We start from the raw sequence: 25,650 nt of genomic DNA on the forward strand, positions 1-25,650 counted from the left end.
TCCTGATCCGCCTGCTGCTCCCCTCGGCAGTACTTCTTCTGATCTGCCTGTTCTGCTCCCCACTCTGTCCCTGGTGAATCCTCTCACCCTCCACATCTCTGGCCTGTACCTCACTTCTGTATGAATAAATAAATAAATCTTTAAAAAAAAAAACTGCCAAAAAAACTAAAAAAAAAAAATGTTCACATCTATACATATTAACTCTTAGTGTGGGAATGATTTTCCCTATGCATTTTTGTATCACTTGCTCTCTCAACTGATTCTATTGCAGTGATTCTTTTGTCTCTTTGAGTTGAACACAAATCCTGACTCTGCTTTATGGACACTAATGGTGGTTTTCCCCTAGGCAACAGCAAAATGGTACTCTCTCTGAAACACAATAGGGAACTATTTTGTGTAACAATGAAATGCCACCCAGAGCCCTCCCTGGTGGCACAATGCCTTAAAGCATAGCACTAGGAAGCTATCGCAGCCTCTGCAGCACGAGTTCGATCCCTGGCCATGGAGGTGACCTACATGGTATGGCAGACCTCTCCTTACCTGCCCGCTGCTCCCCTCAGCAGTGTATTTCAATCCATCTGCCTGTTCTCTCCCCACTCTGTTTCTGGTGAATCCTCTCACCCCACCCCCACACCTCTGGCCTGTTTCCCAGTCTGTATGCATAAATAAATAAATCTTTAAAAAGAAAAAAAAAAGAAATACCACCCAAAATGCACATGATGTATAGATTTAAATATTCTCTCTGCCTACAAATTGATCCAAGGAGAGATAACTAACAAGGCTTTTCATAACTAGGTGAAATACAAAGAAAAGTATGAAAAGGAACGAGGAAAACCCATGTTGGACTTTGAAACTCCAACATACCTTACCGCCAAAGAGTCTCAGCAGATGCAAAGTGGGGTAAGTTCTACAAAAACACACCACACAAACATACCCTCAAGCTGATCAGAACAAACACTACCCCAAAACATACCCATTCTTTGTTATTCAAAAGTATGGATAAACATGGACTCTTTAATGTGTGATAGTCAAAATTGTTTCTGTCTCATAAATCTATGGTTCGGATACAAAAATATGTTCAAAATAGCACTTACCATAGGTTTCATCTTGGTTATCAGTTTCATAGAACTAGAACATAACAAATTATTTCTAACACTACAGCAAAATGTATAAAAAAGTATTTAAATTTTTCTTTGATGAATTAATAGTCCCTTTCACAAAGATAGATCATTGGCATTAGATTGCTCTTCTCCTAATAGGAAACTCCAAGTCAAAAGAGATTAGTGATCAGAATACTTATTATAATTCAAGAAACCATATTTCCTATTTTAGACATGTAAGCAAAGACATCTATTTTTTTTTTAATTTTAACCAAAAGACAGCTATATATTTTTTTAATTTTAACCAAAAGAAAAATAAAATGTTGTTTTGCATCTTAGGAAGTCTGTTTTCATTGGATACTATGCATTTTGGGTTTATTTTATCCCTTCTCCTCCATGGGAGAAGCAATAAATGGCATATGTAGTATAAAAATAAATGGCATTTAATGAAAGTAGTAGTTTCTAGTCTATAGAATCCTAGATAACCAAAAGTTTTAAATAATTGCAATTTTGGGGGTAAATTTTAATTAAATTCTATCAAATTAAATTTTACGTAAACAGAGTTTTGGTATCTATACTTTGTTTCTCTCTGAAACATTTGCCCCAGTGATTGAGAGGAGCCTCAATCACTATTGTGGTCCTTTCCCTTAGAAGTGGATAAATATTTAAGATTTCTCTGTGTCTCATTGACTAATGTTCAGTGATTAAACATAATAGTTTCTGATTATGGAAAGATGCAAAGTTTGTATTGGTGCCCTTAGGCTCAACCTCCTTAGGTAGTTTCTTTTGAGTCACTTTTATTTCAGAGGTAGAATCTTTTATTGCCTTAAGACAAATGTCATTTGGACAGAGGACAGTGGATTCATAGTCTTGGTGGCACATCAGTCCTTCTGCCTGCTCCAATTACAAAAATATAAGGTAATAATTAGGGATCCAGTAAAGTTTCTCAATTTCCAAGTTTCCTTTGGCTCATTTGCTCTAAACTATTTCCAGAACAAATTCAACTGTGTAACCATGAGGCAGAACTATGATTAATTTGAAAAGTCATGCATAGAAAATAGGATTTTCCCTCAGTATTGAGAAGTAAAGTATAATAAAAGTTATTTTTGAACTTGACTACTCTTCTTACTCACATTAGAAAGAATATAGGAAAGAATATGAAGAGTCCATTAAAGGCAGAAACCTGACGGGTCTGGAGGTCACACCAGCTCTGCTACATGTCAAATATGCAACCAAAATAGCCAGCGAGGTAGTACCCAATTTCTTTCCCTCTTGAGCCAAACAACTGCACTAATGACTCTCACCAGTGTATTTCTCAGCTATTTCACCACCACCTAATCCTAGTGGGCTGAGTTGCTGTATGTTTGTTACTACTACTTAATCTGTTGCACATGTTAATTCTTCTAATTTTAAAAATTGGTTAAAATGTGCTTTCCTTGTGTTCTATTAACTTCTGCTTTCTAATTTGATATTTAATATTAACTGATGAAATGCATACATGCCTGTATTCATATTTTTATTTACTAAGCAGTAGCTGTTTAAAATTAGAAGGATTTTTGTGCCCTGTGATTTTTTGGCCTCTTACCTAAGACTAATAATTCAGACTATCTAACAGTCAGTACTGTTGTTTTTATTTTGTGACATAGAAAGAGTACAGGAAGGATTTGGAGGAAAGCATTCGTGGGAAGGGTCTCACTGAAATGGAAGATACACCTGACATGTTAAGAGCAAAGAATGCCACTCAAATCCTCAATGAGGTAGGTCCATAGCTGACAGCATGCACTTAACTAACTCAGCAACTTCTCTTTCTGAGTCAAATTATACATACAGAAAACAACCAGAGAAGTGATAAAAAGAGTTTTCTAAATTTAAATTCCATATCCAATAGTCCATGATTATTAACCATTAAATAAACTACATCTCAATTTCTGATGGGTTGCTATTATAAAAAGTGTATATTTGTAGTGCTAATCATATTTTGTTATTTGTTAATATTATTTGATTTAAACTTGTTACCTTCAATGTGTTTATCTAAATACAAACATGCACTAGGGAGGTATGCTCCTATGTACAATCCTAGTTATGTGTCAAATGTGATTTAATTTGCTTCTTTAATTTTCTGAGTAGAGAATGTTGATTCATGTTGACATGGTGGAATAGTTTTTTAAAGTAGACTTCTACATTTGTCACTCCATCCTTCACATGGCATGGGAGGTGGTGTGCTCTGTGGGTTTATATTCACTCTGTACATTTCTTAGCTAATAATGGTAGTAAGGGAATTTTTTTAGATTTATTTATCATATATTGTTCTTTTTTTTTTTTTTTTTTTTAGAGTATTTGGTTTCTCCCCTCAGGAATAGTCCCTATAGGTAACTTTTTTTATTTCTACTATAGAAAGAATATAAGAGAGATCTGGAGCTGGAGGTCAAAGGAAAAGGCCTGAATACCATGGCCAATGAAACTCCCGACTTTTTGAGGGCCAGAAATGCCACTGATATTGCCAGTCAGGTCAGTGTTAATATTCCCCATCAATCTTTTTTAAAAAAAATAGTTGTGATTACAAGAGTACAATGTTGTCATTCTTCTATGTTACTGGTTGATCACTGACAGTCAAATTTACATAGTGATATTCTTAAACATCTACTTCATGAAATCCATGTCTATGAAAAGAACCTTTCACCAGGATGGCTTTCAACTATTTCTGAGCCTAAATTTACAGGAGACATTCAGAGCAAAGGGAAGAAAGTTGGGGGACTCAGTAGCTGCGTGGAGCTGGCATCCTGGCTTGTTTCAAGGTCAACTCACTCCTTATTCAGCACATCAGTAATTCCTTGCTTAAACTACTGCGGGAGTTCTTTCTTTCCATTCTTTCAAGGCATAAGTTTAAAACACTTTTTAAGTATCCTACATTGTTAACGCTCATTGGTACTTTTGCTTACTTGTCCTTCAGTCAGCTCTTTTGTAAATAATTGATGCCTTACTATCTGTCATCTCTCTCTGTCTTTCCCTTCCTACCCTTCTCCTCTATCCCATGACCAGTAGTAAGTTTTTTTCAGCAGCTAGGACTCAGCCTTTCTTTCTGAATATTATTCTTTAATCTAATGCTACTAACACAGTGCACACTATAAGTATTCAGCCAACTATTGGGTATACTTTTGCAGATTAAGTACAAGCAATCAGCTGAAATGGAAAAAGCCAATTTCACTTCTGTGGTTGATACTCCAGAAATAATTCATGCTCAACAAGTCAAGCACCTTTCAAGCCAGGTAAGGACATTCCTCAGAATACCTGTCATCGACCCCAGTCATGAAGAACAAAAATCTTTCATTTAATATCTAAGGATATTTTTTCAAGTTGTAATTTTGCCAATAAAAGAAAAGGGATTCATCTATGATGCAAATTTGATTCAAAGTTGAGATTTCCAAATCAGAATTAAAATAGGTTGAAGAATGCTTACATAGCCCCACCCATAATTGATGAATCAGTATGTTAATAGGTAAAGTCTTTCATGATGTGAATGTAAAACTTGTGTGCATTTTGACTCTGAAGGAAACAAAGAAGGTAGTTCACATTTAGGTTATTCCTTTCTTTAAAAGGATTGAGATTATCTAATGGACATGAACAGCCATACAATTTAACCCTGATTCCTCCAGTGAGGGCTATGTCTCCATCCTCCTACAAACAGAAAAATGAAGTAGGATGTTCTTCACATATACCCTTATATCTTCATATATACCCGTGTATCTTCAAGATATACCCTTATTTGTTTTTAATCTTCAATGATAATCAAATAGTCTCCAGTTTGAGTAACCCCAAGTCTCCAGTTTATTTGAGTAACCCCAAGTTAGAGGTTTGCTTCTCTTCTGATCAGTGAACTCTAAAGCAGTAATTATCTGGTCTGGCTGTGCTTTATAAACACCTGGTAGTGTAGATATCCTCGTTCCTCTCGAGAACTTGAAGCTAATAAGTCTGATGTAAGTTCTGGAAATTTGTTTGTTTTTAATCTTCCCAGATGATCTCTTAATGACTACTCATGTTGGGAGGATCATATATTTAAGTATATAAATAAATAAATAAATATATTTATGTTCATAAACAATATATAATTTAATATTATAAAGTTAGACATGAAAAATATAGTTATACTAGATAGTGGTTTAATCAAAAAACCAATATATTCAAATAGGATAAATGAATCTTATTTTGAGGGTAAGATGTGGGGAAGAATTATATTACCAAAATCATATAGGCCCCATATACTATATTGTGTTCATTAGGAGAGCCAGGAAAGACAATATTGTTGGGATTGTGAGAGGTTCCCAAATCATATAATTTTCTGTCTTTCAACATCGCTAATCTTTAAGGAAAATTTCAAAGTGCAGGCCTGTTCTGGAGAGATGAAGTCATTTCCTCTGCTCTTGTTCAGTGACTTTCTTCTGAACAAAAACATTTGTTCCTAGTGAACTGCCCTTTCTTTTGGAAGTCTTTGCTTTTTTTTTTTTTTCAGATTTTTAAATTTATTTATGCATATAAGAGCTAGGGTATAGGCCAGAGGTACAAGGGTGAGAGGATTTACCAGAGATAGATGGGGAGAACAGGCAGATTGGCCGAAATACATTGCTGAGGGGGGCAGTGGGCAAGACAGGAGATGTCTGCTGTGCTGTGTGGTCAGGTCAGCTCCCTGGCCTAGGATCTAACTTCTTATACCGCTTCCAATAACTTGATCATGCTGAGACTTAACCCCTTGCGCCACCAGGGAGGCCCCTGAAGTCTTTGTTTTAACTGGTTTCTTAACAGACAAAAGAAACCTCAGCTGAAATCGTTTCCTTGTTCAAGCTACTTCTCTTTGAATTAAATATCTCAAAACTTATAAATATAATTCATAAATAATGTTATTTATGTAGGGACAGATAAGTAGAAAGAATAGTTCCAGCTCTACAAAAGTGACGAGTTTCTCCTCAGCACTAGTCCTACACCCCCAAGCTTCCCTAAATAGGCTAGAAAGAAAAGTGAAAGGATTTGTGACAAGTTATTTAAGACAAACCAACAAACTCAGAATTTCAAGCAGAATAAGTTTTCTGCTGCAGAGAATACCTGGGGAGATTTAGTTTAGTAATGGGGATTGGTAGAAGAGCAGCCCTTGTGGGCACACCTCTCTGGAGAAAGTCTGGCTGAAGGTCCAGGTTGGCTTAGTACAGTCACCAGTGCCATGGCTCTGACTTTTGCAGCCTTTGCACTGCATTTTTGAAGTGCTTCCTGTGCCTGCCCACCTGCTTAGTCCTGTAGTCAGGGGTCCTCAGAACCCAGTCTCACAGCTCAACTTGTTACCAGCTGAGGCTGGCCTTCAGGAGGCCTTGTTAATGGCTCTGCTTTTCTCCACGTACCTGTTGAATAGTCTGGGCCTTCCATTTCACTACAAGGATCCCCATCTCCCTGCCAGGAATTGTGCTGTTGGCTGTCACCTGCCTTATGGGACCAGCCAGCCAACGTTGCTATGACAGTGGCTCCTACAAAGTGTCCAGGCTCATTTCCCCAGAAAGAAAAAATGAAACATAAATACAGCGTGAGGGGTCTGTTTTATAACTCCTTAACATCCTTAAACAGTCAAGAAGATACAAAGGACTTTCTTGAGCCATTAGGGCTATTTTTAGGTCCTGTTGATCCATTCATCTTTGTTATTTACCATCCTTATTTCTTGGACTCTATTCACAGAAAAAGTACAAGGAAGATGCAGAGAAGTCCATGTCATATTATGAGACAGTCTTGGATACTCCAGAAATGCAGAGAGTCCGGGAGAACCAAAAGAACTTCAGCCTTGTGAGTTTTTATCAAATCTAAAGCACAGTCTACCAGTACTGGGATGCAATGGGGCAATGGGACACATACTTGAGTATCCTGCCTTTAGGGGGGGTATGGGAAGTCCCCCCCAGCTCCCATCTCAGCCAGGAATGTGGGTTCCATTCTTCTCTGGACGTATCTTTTATTTCAGCCCTATTGAGAGCATATAAGATTCTTCTGTCACTTTGTTGGTGGCTTTCAGTTGAATATGATATCCGATTGTCTTCCATTAGTGGGAAAAAACATCTTTTTCAAAATTAATTCTAGGCAAGAAATACATTAAAAAAACACTTAATAAAATGTAGTATAAGTTTTAGGATTTTTAGAAATTAGTTTATTCACAAATTCTTATTTGGCTATGAAACCAACTATTCTGGAATAGACATTTTCTAAAATATAGAATTTTAACTTCCTTTACACAATATTGGACAATTAAACTATTTAAAACAATGTTGAAATCTTAACAAGATGTTTACTTCCTTCATAGCTTCAATACCAGTGTGATCTTAAAAACAGTAAAGGAAAAATTACAGTTGTTCAAGACACACCAGAAATACTGCGTGTTAAAGAAAATCAAAAGAATTTCAGCTCGGTATATTTATTGTTTATATCCCATTTAACCCTAACCTAATAATTATATTCTCTTTAAAAATATGTGGCCTCGCCTTGATTCAGATAACATCCCCAATTAACACTAGCAGTTATTTGTTAAAATTCTCTATACTTTGCTCTAAAATCACCACTCCCGATATTTTTTGAAATAACAACTTAAATCTGCTAACAAACAACTTTTCCTTTTTATTATTTTTTAATCCCAGAACAGTAACATATGCTGCCTTCCCCCCCCCCCCATGGATTTCTTTTTGACATTGTGATTTCTTTTATTATTGTTCCTCAAAGTGACTGACTGACTGCATTTCTTTAATGGATTTTCATGTTTCATATGGGAAGGTTTTTTTAAATTAACATCTTCTGCATTTCTCACCCTCTATAATACATTAGTACAGTATGATAATCTTAGAAGAAACCTCCAAATCTGACAATGATCCATGTTGCATATTTAATTTGAATGGCTGATGCCAAGGAGGTCAGATACTTACCTAAGAACATTAGCTAGTTTCTTTTGTTTACACAGAGCCATGTTTCCTAGTCTTTTTCCAGGAATTGTTGAGTTTTCCTTTCTTCTGAGTAACACTGTCCTGATTCTGAATGTCCAGGTTTTATATAAAGAGGATGTCTCACCAGGAACTGCAATTGGAAAGACACCAGAGATGATGAGAGTGAAGCAAACACAGGATCACATCAGCTCGGTAAACACTTAGTGTTTTCTGCATCCCCTCAATCATTTACTCTGAAGTCTGAGCTGCACCCAAAACTGCATTACTGGAAGCATGTTAAGTTGCTAAAACAGCTGGCTCTGGTTCAGAGGCTCTCACAATGCTAGGTCACGCTGGGGCAGTTCTCATGAGGGGAGGTTAGAGATGGAAACTGGAGACGCATGTGTCCATGTAAAGCAGAGCTAGACAGTAAAGTGGTAAAAAGAAAAGCCAACAGGTTTTATTAAGGACTATTGCAATATTGGGGAAAGGAGATCTTGGATTATAAATGAGATCAATTCCCAGTACAACAAGGAAAACAATTCACAGGTGAGTGAGAAGTCAGGGGTGCAGGCAGGAGGAAGTTCAGTGGTAGAAAGGTATTCAGAGCAAACCTCAGGAGCAAGGAGAGTTTTGACTGGAGATAGGCTGAGGTAGTCAGATTTCACCTGGGGATCTCAATGGGGATGGTGGAAGGTGAGGAATTTGATCAGCTTTCAGGAGGGTGAGGGACTCTGGCTAAAGTGATTCAGCAGGACTTTTACTAAAGTTAGGCAATGCAAAGATGCAGAAATCCATAGTAGAGACTTACTTGGGAAGAGGATTCAGAGCAGCCTGAAATTTGGTCGAAGAGAGATTCTCTGTCATGTATAGAAAGTAGAATCTAGTAGTGTCAAAAACTCCATCTTTCCAGGTATGAATGTAAATAAGTCTGTCCTACTTAATGGACTATAGATATAACAATTTTGGCCAACACAAGAAAAAGAAAGGGACATAGTCTAAGCATGAATTCCTGCCTCTGCCTCATCCCACATTGATAAGAGAAAGACCAAGTGTCATTGTCCTTAGCATCGTTCTTCTCATACCAAATATCAAATGATACTAAGTGTAAAGCTTGTGCTATTGAAGTTGCAAAATTACAGTAATCAGATACACACAGACATGCATTGGGAAGAGTAATTATTAACATATGATTATACTTTTCATTTCCTAATTTTATATCTGCAGGTGAAATATAAGGAAGCTGTTGGACAAGGAACCCCAATCCCTGACCTGCCTGAAGTGAAACGTGTCAAGGAGACACAGAAGCATATCAGCTCGGTAGTGGCCTATATGTTCAGCCTGTGTTTGTACAATAACTACTTGCTAATTTCTATGCCAACTCTATCTCATCCTTCCTTCCTCCTGCCAGAGATTCCGTGCCTTGGGGGCACTTAAATCCTCCTTTGGTCCTGAGAGAGGAGCTAAGTTTGCAAAAATAGATAATACTCACATACTCAAGAGACAAGGGACTTGACTTGTTTAGTCATCATATCTGCAGTTTCGCAAATAACGTGTGGCAATAGTTAGTAATAAGGTTTTAAGATGACCTATTGTCAGTTGACCAAAAGCATAAAGATGTAGACATATAATAATATAAAATGAATGTTTATATACACATAAGCATACACATATGCATGTGTGCTAATGGGGCACTCTCCACTGTCCAGAAAGACACTAGGTAAACTTGGGAAATCTATGCAGCTTTCTCCCCTTCCTTTCAATATTTTTGCCCTAATGTTCACTGCTCTCTCCTTGTAAATGCGGAGTATGTTTAAGATTTAATATAACCTCAAAGGTAAATACTAGGTTAAGCACACATTTCTTCGGACCTTCTGTCAAGCTAGCCTTGTTCCCTGCAGTGTACATGTGTTTGTATGTGGGTGCATGTGCCACCCCCCACACACACACACACACTTCTATCTATAAAGAAAGAAAACTAAGTAATTTAACTACAAGCAAGAAACTCTGCAATTTGGGGAAGAGATTATGACCAATAAAAGATGAGGACCTTGGTCTTAAAGATTCTCTTGGTCACTGTAAAATTGAACTCTAATTTCCATTAGAAAACACTTGCTATTTCTCTTGCAAGGTATTTATATTATTTAGATTTCTTTCCCTTTTCACTTCCTTCTTACCCTGACTTCTTTATCATGCAAACTTCATTTAGAGTTTTGTGTCCACTAATACAGTAAAAGTGGTCAATACTTCATACTTTGCTTTTGATTGCAACGTCTTGAATTTTTGACTGATTTTGTTCTCTACCCATGATTGATTGTGCTGCCTTATTGTATTAAACACAGTTTTGACCTAAGAAGATAGATTTTCAACTGCTTAAGGTTTCCTCACAAAACAAAGATATCAACAGTAGTTTGTCAGTGATTTTTAGGAATTAATCTGTGACACAAACCCCTGGGTCCTTTGTTCTTCCCACCCCATGTTGTAGTATACAATAGAATCCATCCTTAAAAAGAATTCCTGCATTTTCCTTGGGCTGAAAATTGTCGACATTAAGAGGAAAAGAGGAAGGGAAGGAAGCTAGAGGTTTGGGAAATTCCTCACTTCATTACAATACACAGCCTTTGATACTACCCCTAACAATAGGACTCTCCTGAGTTCAAGAAAAACAACAAAAATCACAAGATGCTAGTTCACATTTTAGCAATTATCATTTTAAGGAAAGATACTCTTCCTGAAAAATAAAGTTTACTCAAATTGAGGGTCCCCTCAGACTCAGTCAGGCCAACTAGGAATTTTGTTTAGAAAATCAAAACAAAATATTTGTGTGATTAGAAATTTTTAAATGAAGCAACCTATTAAGTGTTATTCTATTAGGGAACTATATTCAAGAGACTAATGCCATCTGTTATGAAATGGTTAAATTATTCTCATTATTGAATTTATTACTACTCTTTAGTGCATGTTAAGAATGTACTAAGTGTTAACTATAGAAAATGCATAATTTAGTAGCCTATTTTCAAGGCAGTAAATTACTTTTGAAAATAAAACACATTTTTGTCAAATTTCTTTTCCTTATTCCTTAAATGTTACATGTGAACGCTAGATTATTTTTGAGTTCCCACCAAATAGCCCATACATAGTTGAAACCCATAGGGTTGGTGGTCATTTTACCTTTGTGTATGTTCTACTTATTTCCTGCAGGTTATGTACAAAGAAAATTTGGGAACAGGCACCCCAACCCCTATCACTCCAGAGATTGAAAGAGTCAAACGCAATCAAGAGAACTTTAGCTCGGTATTTACAAATATATTAATTAAGAAACCCTTAGTTATTTTAAAAATTACCAAAATAACCCATTATCCTTTTTTTTTTAAGTTAACGCTTAACAGTTGTGCTGTATGTGTGTGTGTGTGTGTGTTATTACCTGACCCAAATAATCTGGACTTCTACAAAGTGACTCATTTTTCTCCTGGTATATTAACTTTTTTAGCAACTGACAATTGTGAGTACTTAGATCTGAAATACTGCAAATGGAATTAACACAAGATTTCTCATTTTAGGTTCTCATACCCTCTAACACTGCTTTCTATTGCCAAACTCTTCTAGCCCAGATCTAGCACTGTTGAGTTCACTATTAAAATTGTGACATAAAAAGTAAAAGCATTATCCTACTAAATGTTATTATTCTAAAAATCTCCTTCCTTACACACACCCCTGCCTCAGTTTTCTCCCTTCCTTAATCTTTGTACTTGTTTTGAATGTCTCTGGGAACTTTTTTGTATCTCACAGGTTTTGTACAAAGAAAATTTGGGGAAAGGAACCCCAACACCTATCACTCCAGAGATGGAGAGAGTGAAACGCAATCAAGAGAACTTTAGCTCGGTATTTTCTAGGGGGCAAAAAATAAAATCCCTTAATTTTTATTTAAAATACTATATTTAACACATTATAAACATTGATTTTCTTCCTGTAAAAGTACTAAACATATATAATGAAATAATGATATCAAATATTATCTCACTATTCACCCAAATCTAATTTAATATTTATTTGCATTATGGTGTGAAATTTTAACGGTTTTCCCTTAAAACATAGTTATTGATCACTTTCCTTAAAAACCTATAATGTACAATATTTCCCTCCTCAAATCCTTCTTTAATAACAATCGATTTTCTAATAGTGTGTTCAAGTCAACAGTTAAATCTAACACCACTTGAAAAACACGGTGTTCATTTTATTTGTATATTTTCTATGCCGCTGTTTGATTCTTTGTGTGTTTGTAGCTTTTCTTAAAAGAATGTGACTTTTTTAGATATATTTACTCAAAAGACAACGTAGTAATTCATAATAACTCAGACTTATTTGGCTCACCTCAATTTACTTGCTCAGTCATTTTTTTGCATACCATGTAAGATATAGGTGAACTTTGAAATATTTTCAGAATCATTGAAAGATAATATTTATCTTGCTTTTTAATATTTATGTTTCTACTTCCCCCCAGGCTTCTTTCTTGCACTGTCTCTCTCTCTTTCTCTCTCTCTTTGGTCTGCTATTTAGTGTTTAGAACTCATTATGGGCATTAATTTCAATTAACTTGAGCACTATTTGACAAGGCCTGTCCTCCCTTGCTAGAGGCCTATGTAAGTAAGTGACTCCTGCCTGCAGGCCAGGCAGCTGTGTACATAGAGTTACCACTCAGGGACAGACTTCAGACTGTGCCTGGAAATGCCCAGAGGTGGTATTTCTGAAAGTTATTTCATAGTATTATGAAAACAAACAAAAATATTTTAAGAGACAATTTTACAGGTTAAGTTTACCTACAAGATGGGCCCAGGCTGATCTGGTTGTTGCTTTTGTGCACACAGATTTTGTACAAAGAGAACTTGAGCAAGGGGACCCCCCTGCCTGTCACTCCTGAGATGGAGCGAGTCAAACGCAATCAAGAAAATTTAAGCTCGGTATTTGGGAGAAAGTTCCTTTAATACCATAATAATGATAATGATAATGATAATAATAATAATAATAATAATAATGTCTACAAAACAAAACTCACTATTAGTCCACTGAAAATATTTTAACACAGTCTCTTTAAAATCTCATCAACTGAATATGTCTGTTTTTCAGATACTGTACTCACCATTGTAATTCTAACATTTTAAACTTTGTGTGATGGTCACTGAAAACTTTTCATTGGTTCCTTTCCTTCTCTTTACACCTTTCTTGTAACTGCTGGGACTATTGAAAATAATTGATACCCAAAAACAAAACAAAGCAAAAACAAATAAGAAACCTAAACACTGATGCTCTTATTTCCTTGAAACCCCTTTTATTTACTGTTTCTGGATTAATACTGCAAGAAAAGATACTGAACTTGAATCCATAGGCATAAACAGTGCTTGGAAACAGTGGTGATCTTAATATAGATCCTGTCTGCATAACAGCACAGAGAAAGAAAAGTGCTCAGTGGCAAGACCCAAAGCAGTCTTCTCTTGACAGTCCTGAGCAGGCTATTCTCTGAATAGAAATCCAGACCTTCTGGATTTTTTTTTTTAATATAAAAATTTGGATATTGAGCTTATATTTAATATTTTATTTTATTGACATTTTTGCTGAAAATCTCTGTAATACTTAAGTGTGAATTATTACTTAAAAACACTTAATGTGAAACTTATATATAAAGATCTTAGACTTATGCGTGAGGCAGAATCAAATGTTACTGGAAAATTCAGTGGGATTTTTTGGGCACGGTGGGTTGGAGGGAAGTTTGATTCAAAATGTTTTTTGTCAGTAAAAAGTATTTTCTGAAACTTTCATTCTTTTACATAATTAGTTCAGTAACTTTCTTTGGTCCACAGTCATTTTGTTTGTTTTCCTTTGTTTTTAATTATTATTTACTAACAACCTTCCAGTTTTGTTAAATTTTTAATGTAAATTATTATGTCTTTTGGAATGTCATTTTCCCTGTGGGTTTGTTATTGTTATTATTATTCCTCCTTGGGCAAAGATTTTCAAAATTATTTGTTAATTATTTTCCTATCTTGGAGTGTATTATTTTTCATATTTTTGGGGACTATTGATCTTAGCAAATCTGGACAAATTTTTTGAAGTACCCATTTCTGTTAATTTTCACTCATGTTGCATTTCAGCAAAATTGTCCAGGTGTGCAGAGAGACTTTACGATGCTATCATTGGCTTTCAGATTTGACCATTTCTACAACTTGAGTTTACTGAGCACATAGCAATTTTGTCAAGTTGCATGGACTGGGCCTAAGATTTTATATTTCTTATTCTGTAAAATAGATGTTAGGCACGAGAAAAAGAAATATTTCCAGTCTAACTTGAAAAAAAATATTTTACTGTACATTATGCATTTTATTTGTCTTATTAAATTATTTGTATTATTTCCCTTAATTTCTGACATAGCACACTATCATGTAACATATAGGTTAGGATGCAAGTTGAATATCAGTTATATTGGCCAGAAAATATGGATTGTGTTCTCATACAGATGTGTGCTAGAAAAGATGGGCTGACTTGGTGAATGTGTCTGTCCTGTTCAATGTCTTTAGTCTCATCCTGGACTCTCTAACAGAGAGACAAAGGGCTGTTTTGACTGCTCTTGTTTTTTTCTGGCTGCTCTCTCATGTCATACAGGTGTTGTATAAAGAAAACCTCGGGAAAGGGATCTCGATTCCCATCACTCCAGAGATGGAGAGAGTCAAACAGAATCAAGAAAACTTTAGTTCGGTATTGAAAAGAAAAAAATCCCTTTACCTTTAAAATGATTAAAAAGATTAATGGCTCTCCTTTAAATCTAATCAACTTATGTCAATAGAAATTTAGACATGTCTTCTTTGCAATTTAATGCTGCCATTTCCTATGAATCAGTTTCCCCATTTTAGTTAAACATTAATATAATAACTTAAATTAAATGGTCAGTAGTAAATTCCACTTTAAAATCCTAACCTTCAAGTGTCTAAACACCCACATTCATCCTGCTTTGGCAAATCAAATCTGAACATAAAGCTTACGAAACTTTGTTCTGCAGCCCGCACACTTTGCCTCATTTCCTAGTATCATCTTCTCTGTGGCCAGTGGTATTTGTACACTAATTTTGAGGTTTCTTTTGTAGCATCTTATCATTGCTCTCCTTTGCCTCCAAATTAACTTTTCCCAATATATTCAAACTAAAATTATATACTTCTTCTGAATAGTTCTTTTGAAAGTATACATACATACATATATATATAAATATATATCATCATCATCATCATCATCATATGTGCAATTTGCTGAAACCCAAACATCTCTTTGTGTATTAACATTTTCAAATCAAAAATAACTTCCTTGGTTCCCTCTGGCTTTTGCCCTTCCTTCCCCTCCTCATAACAAGCTGGGGGACTTATTGTTCCCTTTCCTGGTGCTCTCCATTGCTCTGTAGTGCAGTTCAAACAAACAAACAAAAATAACAAAACTTTCCTTTCCTATCTCTTAGTTTCTGCTTCTTCCTGCACTCCTTGCTTTGAAGGATGTCAGGCTCACAGGTTGGATCTAGAAGCTTATAATATTTTCCTCCCTCTAACTCGTTCTCTCCCTCTTTGCCCTTCTCCCCAAAGCACCACCAGAGGGGAGGTAGGTGATGTTTTGTTGTTGTTCTGGATACTTTCTTATCACACAGGTGCTATACAAAGAAAACCTGGGGACAGGAATTCCAATTGCCATCACTCCTGAGATGCTGAGAGTCAAACACAATCAAGAAAACCTTAGCTCGGTATTTTGGAATGAAAGGGAAAAGAAAATGCCACTTAACCTTACAATTAAATTGATTCTTAGTATTTATCCTTTTTGAAAATCCACTTCCCTTCCTTTGCTTCTAACATGCCTCACTTACCAAAAGGATATACTTTCATATTTCTGTGGCAGAACTATCTATTCTATTCTTTTTATTTCAGTTAATTCTGAATGTCGCACCATCTGTTTTTTGTTAGTTTTTTCTAAGTCCTTTTAAAAACTTGGCCTTTAGTTTGGGTAACAAAAAAACCAAGTTCTAACAATCTTAGATCCCAATGTGATTGTTTAAGAGCACATGGTTCATTGAAATGAGAAGGATCCCGAGGATAAGCTCCCCAGTCTTTCTCCAGCAGCTGGGTCCTGGCCGCCCTGGGGCAGCCCCCTGAGAATGGCTGCGTTAAGTAGCTTCTGGTGTCTTGTTGTCTTGTCAGCATGTACTCTTGGCTCCTGTGTCATTTTGTAACAAGGACGTTTAACTCGTGAATATTGAAATGTTCCTTACATTTGTTTTTCTGGGTGCTTTCTCATCATACAGGTGTTATACAAAGAAAATATGGGCAAGGGGACTCCTTTACCTGTCACTCCAGAGATGGAGAGAGTCAAACACAATCAAGAAAACATTAGCTCGGTACTTTGGCAAGAAAAAAAAAAACTACTTCTTTAATGATTTAAAATAATACATATTAATCCTACTTTCTAAAGACAACTTAAGTTTGTTGAATTGATCCCATTTATCCTTCTTTCCCATAGGGCTACTTCTACCTTTAACTCCATAATAACAAAATTGCTTTAATCCATAATTTAAAGTTCTAATAACAAGAAGTAAAGGATTTTCCAATAAAACACTGAACATTTTGCTCATCTCTCCCAAAACTTACTCCCTCTCCACTACCCATATAAGGTTTGTTTGATTTGCACTCTCAGGAAACTGGGAGGTGGCACCATCGATGTAGTATAGCTCTTTCTGGCACAGTGATGTTTACTGTGTTTGTGCTGTGGCTTCAGGTTCTAACTTACCGAGTTAGATTTGGACAAAATCTAACTTAGGAAAAATAACTCTGATATTTGGGGACAATGACGAAATTTAGGTCTAGTAGTGGTTTTGGCATGTGTTGTCAGTTTACGTCACAAAGAAAATGTCACTCAAGCTTCTTTCCTTTTCATTATTAGTTTTTTTGTCTTTATCATGGACTTCAGCTGCCAACTTTGGAAACAGTTTTCCACAAGACTATGATATATATAAATTCTCAGAGGTCTGGCCTTAGGGGATGGTGTGAGTTCATTTAACAAGGAACTTGTGCTCTCCACTGTGCACAGTCTGCAGACATCTCTAATATTTTGAGTGCAAGAGGGCCTCTGAATGCCCGTGTGCCTCAGTCGCTGCGAGGCTTGTTAAGCCATACATTGCCCTGCCCTCATGGAGGTTCATGTTGTAGGTCTGGTTGTTGTCAGAATATGTTCATTCAGCGGTTCTCAGATGATACCAACTGTGCCTTCCTGTGACCCCATTTTGAGAACTGCTGCTTTAACAGAATTCTTCCTCACATAAGCAACTTCCCAAATATCCTACATCCCCAAAAATGACACGGAGGGGAGACAAGTTCAGGATTTACTATAGTGTGTTATGATGTGTCCTATGGGTTTACCATGAGAAGATAACACTGCTGAAAGTCTTTTTTTTTTTAACTGAAAAATTTGATTTTGTTAACCTAAAGCAAGAGACAGCAGATGATAACAGGGAAAAAAAGGGAAATCTTTTCCTTGTTTTACTGATGTGCCTCTGTGAGCTTTAGTGTTGCAGAAAAATCCAGAACCCCTGGTATCTAGGGAACCACCTCAATTTTCCCACTGTTATTCAAGCCTAAGTCCCAGCTTCCTGCTTAAATGATCTGGCAGGTGCTTGACTAGAGGTAGAATGCAGGTGGTCTGTCTGCCTTTAGGGGCATTTTGTTTTGCAGTCTGCAAAGATTTGGGGACAGGGTCCTACCCTGGAAATGTGTCCTTTGTTGTCAACTCCTTTCTACCTTGGAAACTTCTGTCTTCCTCTCTAACCTTACTGCTCAATTGGTTTGGCCTCCTGTGCCTCCTAACAAATGATCTGTTCCATACCTTAATCTCTTGGTAACTGCATTTCTTCTTTTCTTTTTGAATTTTTGGATCCATGGGACTCGTGTAGGTTTTGTACAAAGAAAATGTGGGAAAAGCCACTCCAACCCCCATGACTCCAGAGATGCAAAGAGTCAAACGCAATCAAGAGAACATTAGCTCGGTATTGTCTTGAGAAACAGAAATGCTTTTAATTGTGCAAAGTAATCCCTGCAGTTTGTCTTGCTCCTAACTCAATCCCAGGCAAAACATAAACAAAATGCCAGATGTTTAGAATCTCCTCTAAATGTCATATTATACTCACCATTGCCTTTAACTGTTTTTCAAGTATTTTTCCTGAGAGCTAGTTTCACTAATAGTCATAGATTAAACCTGGAGCTTCTTCCCCCAAACTGCATTGATATTTAATAGCTTGAAATGCTGCCTCCTTGTGACTTTCTGGTCCCACTTTCTATCTCACAGGTTTTATACAAGGAGAACCTGGGGAAAGCAACCCCCACACCCTTTACTCCTGAGATGGAACGAGTGAAACGCAATCAAGAAAACTTTAGCTCGGTATTTCAGATAGAGAAAAGAAATCATTAAACTTTTAACAAGCCTGGCCATCATGTTTAAGCCACTAATTTGCCTCACATTTCCCCCCAAACTTATGTTTATCATTTAAAATCCCTTTACAATCTCATTTAAAAACAAAGCAATCCCAGCGCAAACTGATTTTACTTCTTTCTTCATCTTTTGCTTTATACAATAACATGTTCATGGCTGTCTCTTTCTGAGGTGTTTCTCATAGTGTGTGATGCAGTTGAGCCATAACACCAGCTAGATGATGGCTCGTGAGAACTGGGTTTCTGCTCTCTGATGTCTGGATACTTTCTTGGCCCTCTAGGTGTTATACAAAGAGAATATGCGAAAAGCCACTCCGACACCTGTCACTCCAGAGATGGAGAGAGCTAAGCGCAACCAAGAAAACATTAGCTCGGTATTTTCTAGGATTAAAAGAATAGTGCAACATCTTGGAAAATAACATTTTAACATTATAAAAATGTGCCTTTCTCATTCGACTGAAGTACACTAAAAATGAAAACAAAAATGCAACATCTTCGAAAAATAACATTTTAATATCATAAAAAATGTGCACTTTTTTATTCAACTGGAAATTTACACTAAAATTAACACCACTGTGTTTTTAAATTCCAAATGATCATACTAAGACATAACATGTTAATGACCAATGTTTTTCCCCCTTTTACTTGACTCAGAGGAAGTCTTATATAATCAACTGTAACAAATTGACTTTCTAACCTCCTCAGTCTTCTGCTCTCCTTTATTTTAAGGTGGTCTGTAAAACAGGTAATACTCTCAAAGGAATACCTTCTTTGGGACTTTCCTGTCTGTAGGACTTTGATTTCTGTAAAAGAATGTTGCTCTATAAATCTAAGAAAATAACTTGTTTTAAAGAATAGTTCTTTGAGTGTCAGCAATTAGTGCCAGGTACCATTGAATACTATGGTGTTGGTGCTACAATTCCCAGTAAACCCAGCAAACTGTTTTCTCCCCTTCCCTTTCTCTGCTTTGAAAAGGTAATTTTCATTTTCAAATTTTGAAAATTACCTTTTCAAAGTCCAAATAAATTCATTTTATTCATTTTCTCCCAATAATTTCCTGGCCCAGCCTCATACCAACCTGTTCCATTTTAATTACAGGTTTTGCTGGGTTCTTTCAGTGGGCCCAAGTTTCCCTTACCAATTCCTTCATCTCCATCTATTGGAAAGGTTTTGAGGCCTCAGAATTAGGATGGCTTTATGACTCATTCACGGTCTCTCCTCCATCAGGTCCTTTACTCTGATAGCTTCCGGAAACAAATACAAGGCAAAGCTGCCTATGTGTTAGACACCCCAGAAATGAGACGAGTAAGGGAGACCCAACGCAACATCTCCACAGTAAGTCAGGAATGTTTTAGGATTGGTTAATCAATCCAATGTTTAGAAAGGAAGTGATTACACCATCATCTTTTCACAAAACTAATTCATGAAATTGCAGGTTAAGTATCATGAAGACTTTGAGAAACACAAGGGTTGCTTCACACCCGTGGTGACAGACCCTATCACTGAAAGGGTGAAGAAGAACACACAGGACTTCAGTGACATTAACTACCGAGGTATTCAGAGAAAAGTGGTAGAAATTGGACAAAAACGGAATGACCAGGATCAGGAGACTGTTACAGGTAATTCAGTCTGGAGGTAGGGGTAAGGAATCATATTTAAGTTAAGAGGAGTTGAAGAACAAAAGTGACCTTATTTACACCAAGGCAAAGGATAAAGGACTTCAGTCTGTGTTTTCGTTAAGCATAAAACAAAACAAAACAAAAAAAAAACAAAAAATACCCATATTCATAGTTTTCAAAGCTGATGCCTCTCCCACTTCTAAGGGGAAGGCATGACTAGAACCTAAGCTGAATTAGTGTGGCATCATTCTCCTGTGGCTGTTTAAGTCATGTTCTGATGTCCCAGTTACTGTACGAATTCAGAACATACATTCTGATCCTTACTCTTACTTCCAGGTTTACGAGTCTGGCGTACTAATCCTGGCTCCGTTTTTGACTATGATCCAGCAGAAGACAACATTCAATCCCGAAGCTTACACAAGATCAATGGTATTTTAGGCCTCAAAAGCCTATGACATAAATGTTATCGTTGAGTGGGCCACAGTCAGTGACTTGTAGGCTGTGAATGTCCATCTCTCCAAGGTTTCCAATTTTCTAAATTGCTCATTCAGTATTAAAGTATGTTGTTGGTTAATGGACCTGACTCATTTTCTATACATGCTCAAGTTAAGATTGTTTCACAAACAGGCCTTCATGACTTCTACTAAAATGTAGAATATTTTGCTGCCTTCAAAGGATTTATCATGTAGTCTACTTACTGTAAAAGATGAGTAAATCACCTGTTAAGCCCTAGCACATGCAGTTTTAAAGGTCTGTTGTCCATAGAAACACAAAAGGCACTCAAATAAATTTGGAGGTTAGTGACAACTTTCTGGAAACGATGAAGATGAATATTGTATTTACTCATCTTGGTGAGCCAGGAGAAAGGGCAGAGTGGAGGATGGACTCTGGGATTTGTGCTGCTTAACTGTTAGGTGTCTTGGTAATTTACTTAAGCCCTCATCTGGAAAATCAGGATGACAGCCACACATTGTAAGTTTTGAGGGTTTAATCCATGGGAATCTACCTAAAACTATGCTTGGCATTGAAAGGTCAGCCACTGAGGTCCAGCTGCTGTTGGGCACCACTGCAACAGCTGCTTCAGCTCTGTTCCTTCTGCATCTGCTCTCTGCAGTCCAAGCTCAGCGACGGAGCCGCGAGCAGTCACGATCTGCCAGTGCGCTGAGCATCAGCGGCGGCGAGGAGAAGTCTGAACACTCGGATGCCGCCGACCTCCACCTCTCCACCTACAGCGAAGGGGGTGTCTTCTTCTCCGCCACCTCAGCAGGTACAGGTGGCTGGTGCAGGCTTGACCAGCCTACATCTGCCAACCTACTACTGGTTACGCTAAGAGTCGCTTTGAGTAAAATAAAAACAAAATCTGGGTTCTTTTCTCCTCATGAGAAAATACTGAATTTGTGGTATAAATGTAGAGTAAATGACGTCTGAGCACATTTTTTTCTTCTGAACCATTTTCTTCTTTTCAGCTTATAAACATGCAAAGACCACAGAGCTCCCACAACAACGATCCTCTTCGGTTGCCACCCAACAGACGACAGTATCCTCTATCCCATCTCATCCGTCTACTGCTGGAGTGAGTAAATAGTGAAGAACTTACTCAAATAATACTGATTTTTTGATATTGAAAATCATATCTCAAAAATGATTTAAGTAATCAGGTTTTTTTTTTTCAACCAAGCTTTCTATTTTATGTAAAACTTATATATTATATAACATCTGGTGTTAATATCAGAATATCTTCATTACTAAACTCAGTGACAAGGCATATTTAATTATTTAAAACAAAGCAAGCAAAGTATCATTTTGGGCATGATCCTACCAACTATGTTAAACTAAAACATTTTTCTGCTTAAAAGAATTCTTTATAAAGGTCATGTGTAAAATAAGCATATTGTTTTTGCTCACATACACACATCCATGACTTTGACAAACTGTTAAGTTCACCATTTGAAGTGTACAATTCTACAATTTGTAGTTCTTTCACAGAGTTGTTTATCCACCACTATAATTTTAGAACATTTTCATCACCTTAAGTGAAACCCATGTAGCCATCAACAGTCTCACCCCATCCAGAACCTTTCCCTCCCCACTCATCCAGTTAAAGACATCCACAAAGCTATCTCTGTAGCTTTCCTTATTTGGACATTTTATAGAAAATGAACTTATGCAATACATGGTGACTAATGGTTTCCTAATGTTTTGAGGTTCATCTGTCTTGTATTATATTTTTTATTAGCAAGTAATATTCCATTGTATGAAAAAATTTACTTTATTCATTTGCCAACTAGTGAGCATTTGGATTCTTATTATTATGGGGGCACATTTTATTCTGTGGACACATTTTCATTTCTCTTGGGTAGTGAAATTACTGAATTGTATGACAACTTTATATTTAACATGCAAACAACTCCTAAAGCTGTTTTCCAAAATGGTTGCATCATTTTGCATTCCTACCAGCACTTTATGGAATTTGATTTCTCCACCTCTTCCCTTTGGCGATTATTATCATCTGGTGTGTTTGAAGTGGTATTTCATTATGGTTTTGATTTTCATTTCCTTGATGGTTAATAATATTCAGTATATTTTCATGTGCATATAGGCTTTGTATATATTCTTTGAAGAATTCAGATCTTTTGCTATTTCCCTCCCCTCCTTTTTTTTTCAGTATTTAGTTGTAGAAATTCTTTTCTATATTGAAAAGCAATCCCCTATCAGAAATATAATTTGCAAATATTTACTTATTTTGTGTTGCCTTTTTACTTTCTCTATGATAGTTTCAGATAGTCTTTGATGCAACTTAACCTTTGTGTAGTAAATCAAAGAGACCTTAAAATTATGTCTTTCGGTTAATTGCTGCAAATCTAATATATGTTTTTCTGTTGTTCTATTCTCATGAATAGAAAATCTTCCGTGCCATGTATGACTACATGGCTGCTGATGCAGATGAGGTGTCCTTCAGAGATGGAGATGCTATTGTCAACGTTCAAGCTATTGATGAAGGTTGGATGTATGGCACTGTACAGAGGACTGGCAGGACCGGCATGCTCCCAGCCAACTATGTTGAAGCTATTTAGGCAGTTTTGAGTATCATGCTGTTTGCAGGGTCTGTGGCTCCTGCAGTATTTCAGTATAGACTCTTAATTATTGCCAAATTGTCAAACTGCCTAGTGGTCTTTCTGCATCAATATGATTCATGTTTGTACCATTCTGTAATTTGTTTCTATCTGAATCCCAACAACTCCCCAGGAAAACAAATGTTAATATCACTACTCAACTCAATTATTAAGTTGAATTTACTTTCTCATTACTTCCTGGACTTACACATAAAACTTAGGAGACATTCAACCTATGTAAGTTCATTATTTTTAAATTGTCATAATCAACATTTCCTTTGAGTTTTAAAATCAGTGAAATTTCTGAAGATATTTTACTGAGGATCTTTCTTTATGGTGAAAATGTTTAACATTAATTCTCAACTAAAACAAGGATTCTGAACACGTCAAACACATTAAACGAGAAAAGCAAGGATATTTGTTCACATTTTCCTTGCTTACTAAATGCTGATGCTTTTATTTATAACCCAGTTCTGAAGTTATAAAGCCGATAGTTAATATAAACTGGTGATGTTAGGTTAATAACATGGTTAACTAATAAAACTATAAATCTGCAACAAACACCACTGATGAGTGATCATTATCAATAGTTTTAAGATCTATAAATAAAACAAATTTCAAAAAAACCCTTACACTAGGCTTAACTAAAAAAAAAAATTAAACCTCAGTATGTGGCAAAGATGTGAAAAGGATAAATATGAGGTGCAAGACATTAATGGCTTAATGCTTAAGTTTATACTGTATTCTTCCCCAAAAAGCACAAGATCTATGCATGTTACTGTGGAATTATAATAACTCAGCTGTCCTCAAACTTCTTAGACTTGATCTCTCTCTCTGCAAATCATTATGGAAAGAACATGCACACTTGCAAATGTGAAGAGACATACTATGTGCTGGGTGCCAGGCCGGGTGCTGGGCTTTGAGTGATGAACAAGACAACTGATTTTTTTTTGTTTTTTTGTTTTTTAAGATTTATTTATTTATTTGTGCATACAGAACTGGGGTACAGGCCAGAGACTCAGGGGCGGCCAGAGGCTTCACCAGAGACAGAGTGGGGAGCAGAACAGGCAGATGGACGAAGTACACTGCTGAGGGGAGCAGCGGGCGGGTCAGGAGAGGTCTGCCGCGCCATGTGGTCACCTCCGGGACAGGCGGGAACGAACTCATGCGGAAGCGGCTTTAGATTCTCAGTGCAGTGCTTTAACCCGCTGCGCCACCAGGGAGGGCCCGACAACTGATGTTTTTATGACATTCACCATCCCAAGGAAAAGACAGACAGTGCCTAAGCATAGTAAGGGTGGAAGAGCTCGCAACTCTGCCATCCCCAAATCTTCAGTCTTCATTTAAACTGGGCTTAAAAAAAACAGCAACCCTAGGCACTAAGACTTCTCCCTTCCCCCCAAATTTGGGAATACCATCATATAAGCTGTCTCAGTTACAGTACATGCTTTGGTTTTTAAACTTCCTGTTCTTTGTAAAGCTACCAGATGCTTTATAGTCTTTTCTACATTTTTTTTTTTTAATTCTAGCTTTCCTTTTAAAGCTTGGAAAATATTCAGCATGTAAAAAATGCAGACTCCCACTATAGACATCATCTAGCCTGAGAAGTTATCAGTGTGACTGATCTTGTTCCACCTGCCTTTCCACCAGCTTAACGTGGGTCTTATTAATCATATTTCTTAAAGCGTTAATCACAACTAACCACCTCAAGCCACAACCAGCATCTAGCTTTGAAATTGTCCTGATATTCAATTTTAAGCTATTTTTGTCAGTGAAATGGTACCAGGGAGGTCCTTTATAGCTCCTCTCCCATGCAGACTCCTGACCTAAGCTTAACTATTAACTAAGGTTAAGCAAAGAACCTTAACTATTCATTCTCTCATGGCTCTTGGCTCACAATATCTGCTCTCTTCTTGGCCTCCTCCAACTTGTGCTGGACCCTCTGACACCTGGACAGCTGTGTGCTGGCCTGCTCCTCCTGAGTGGAAGGTGGAGGGGAGCATGAGGCTCTGGAAGCATCTCATTCTGGCTCTGAAGCTCCAGGGCCCTGAAACCCCAGGGGAGCTGTGGACACAGGAAAGCATGAGTCCTGACTTTGGATGGCAGAAGAGGGAAAGTGTTAGTAATGCTATCCAAGGGTAAGGGTTTCACACTCCCAGCTCCTGCCCAGATAACCTAGGACTCCTTCATTTTCTCCTGACACACTCCTTCATTCTATCTCTCTCATCAGAGGTATCTGGAGGAGACTTGAATCCTCAGTCCTCCCAAGATACCTGGAAGTATCAGCGGCCAGTGACCCAGTCCTTAAAAGACTGTGCCTGGGCTCTCCCTCATGGTGCAGTGGGTTAAAGCACAGCATTATGAAGCTATCTGCAGCCACT

The 25,650-nt window shown here is 37.0% G+C and overlaps 1 protein-coding gene across 1 annotated transcript in view; it reads left to right on the forward strand.

Moving 5' to 3' along the window:
• Positions 1–23,825, forward strand: part of NEB (nebulin) — a 183,818-nt gene extending 159,993 nt beyond the window's left edge. Inside the window, exons 127-147 of the mRNA XM_004674880.2 lie at positions 796–900; positions 2,239–2,349; positions 2,747–2,857; positions 3,495–3,608; positions 4,262–4,366; positions 6,813–6,917; positions 7,426–7,530; positions 8,156–8,248; positions 9,263–9,355; positions 11,237–11,329; positions 11,825–11,917; positions 16,362–16,454; positions 18,003–18,095; positions 18,395–18,487; positions 18,819–18,911; positions 19,765–19,872; positions 19,973–20,156; positions 20,493–20,585; positions 21,271–21,423; positions 21,623–21,729; positions 23,057–23,825. Coding sequence (XP_004674937.1) covers positions 796–900; positions 2,239–2,349; positions 2,747–2,857; positions 3,495–3,608; positions 4,262–4,366; positions 6,813–6,917; positions 7,426–7,530; positions 8,156–8,248; positions 9,263–9,355; positions 11,237–11,329; positions 11,825–11,917; positions 16,362–16,454; positions 18,003–18,095; positions 18,395–18,487; positions 18,819–18,911; positions 19,765–19,872; positions 19,973–20,156; positions 20,493–20,585; positions 21,271–21,423; positions 21,623–21,729; positions 23,057–23,230 — 2,319 coding nt within the window. The 3' untranslated portion in view covers positions 23,231–23,825. The remainder of the gene's footprint in view (positions 1–795; positions 901–2,238; positions 2,350–2,746; positions 2,858–3,494; positions 3,609–4,261; positions 4,367–6,812; positions 6,918–7,425; positions 7,531–8,155; positions 8,249–9,262; positions 9,356–11,236; positions 11,330–11,824; positions 11,918–16,361; positions 16,455–18,002; positions 18,096–18,394; positions 18,488–18,818; positions 18,912–19,764; positions 19,873–19,972; positions 20,157–20,492; positions 20,586–21,270; positions 21,424–21,622; positions 21,730–23,056) is intronic.
• The last annotated feature ends 1,825 nt before the right edge of the window (positions 23,826–25,650 follow it).

Source organism: Condylura cristata, unplaced genomic scaffold (genome assembly GCF_000260355.1).
Source record: "Condylura cristata isolate star-nosed mole 26May11 unplaced genomic scaffold, ConCri1.0 scaffold00002, whole genome shotgun sequence".
NCBI classification, from domain to species: Eukaryota; Metazoa; Chordata; class Mammalia; order Eulipotyphla; family Talpidae; genus Condylura; species Condylura cristata.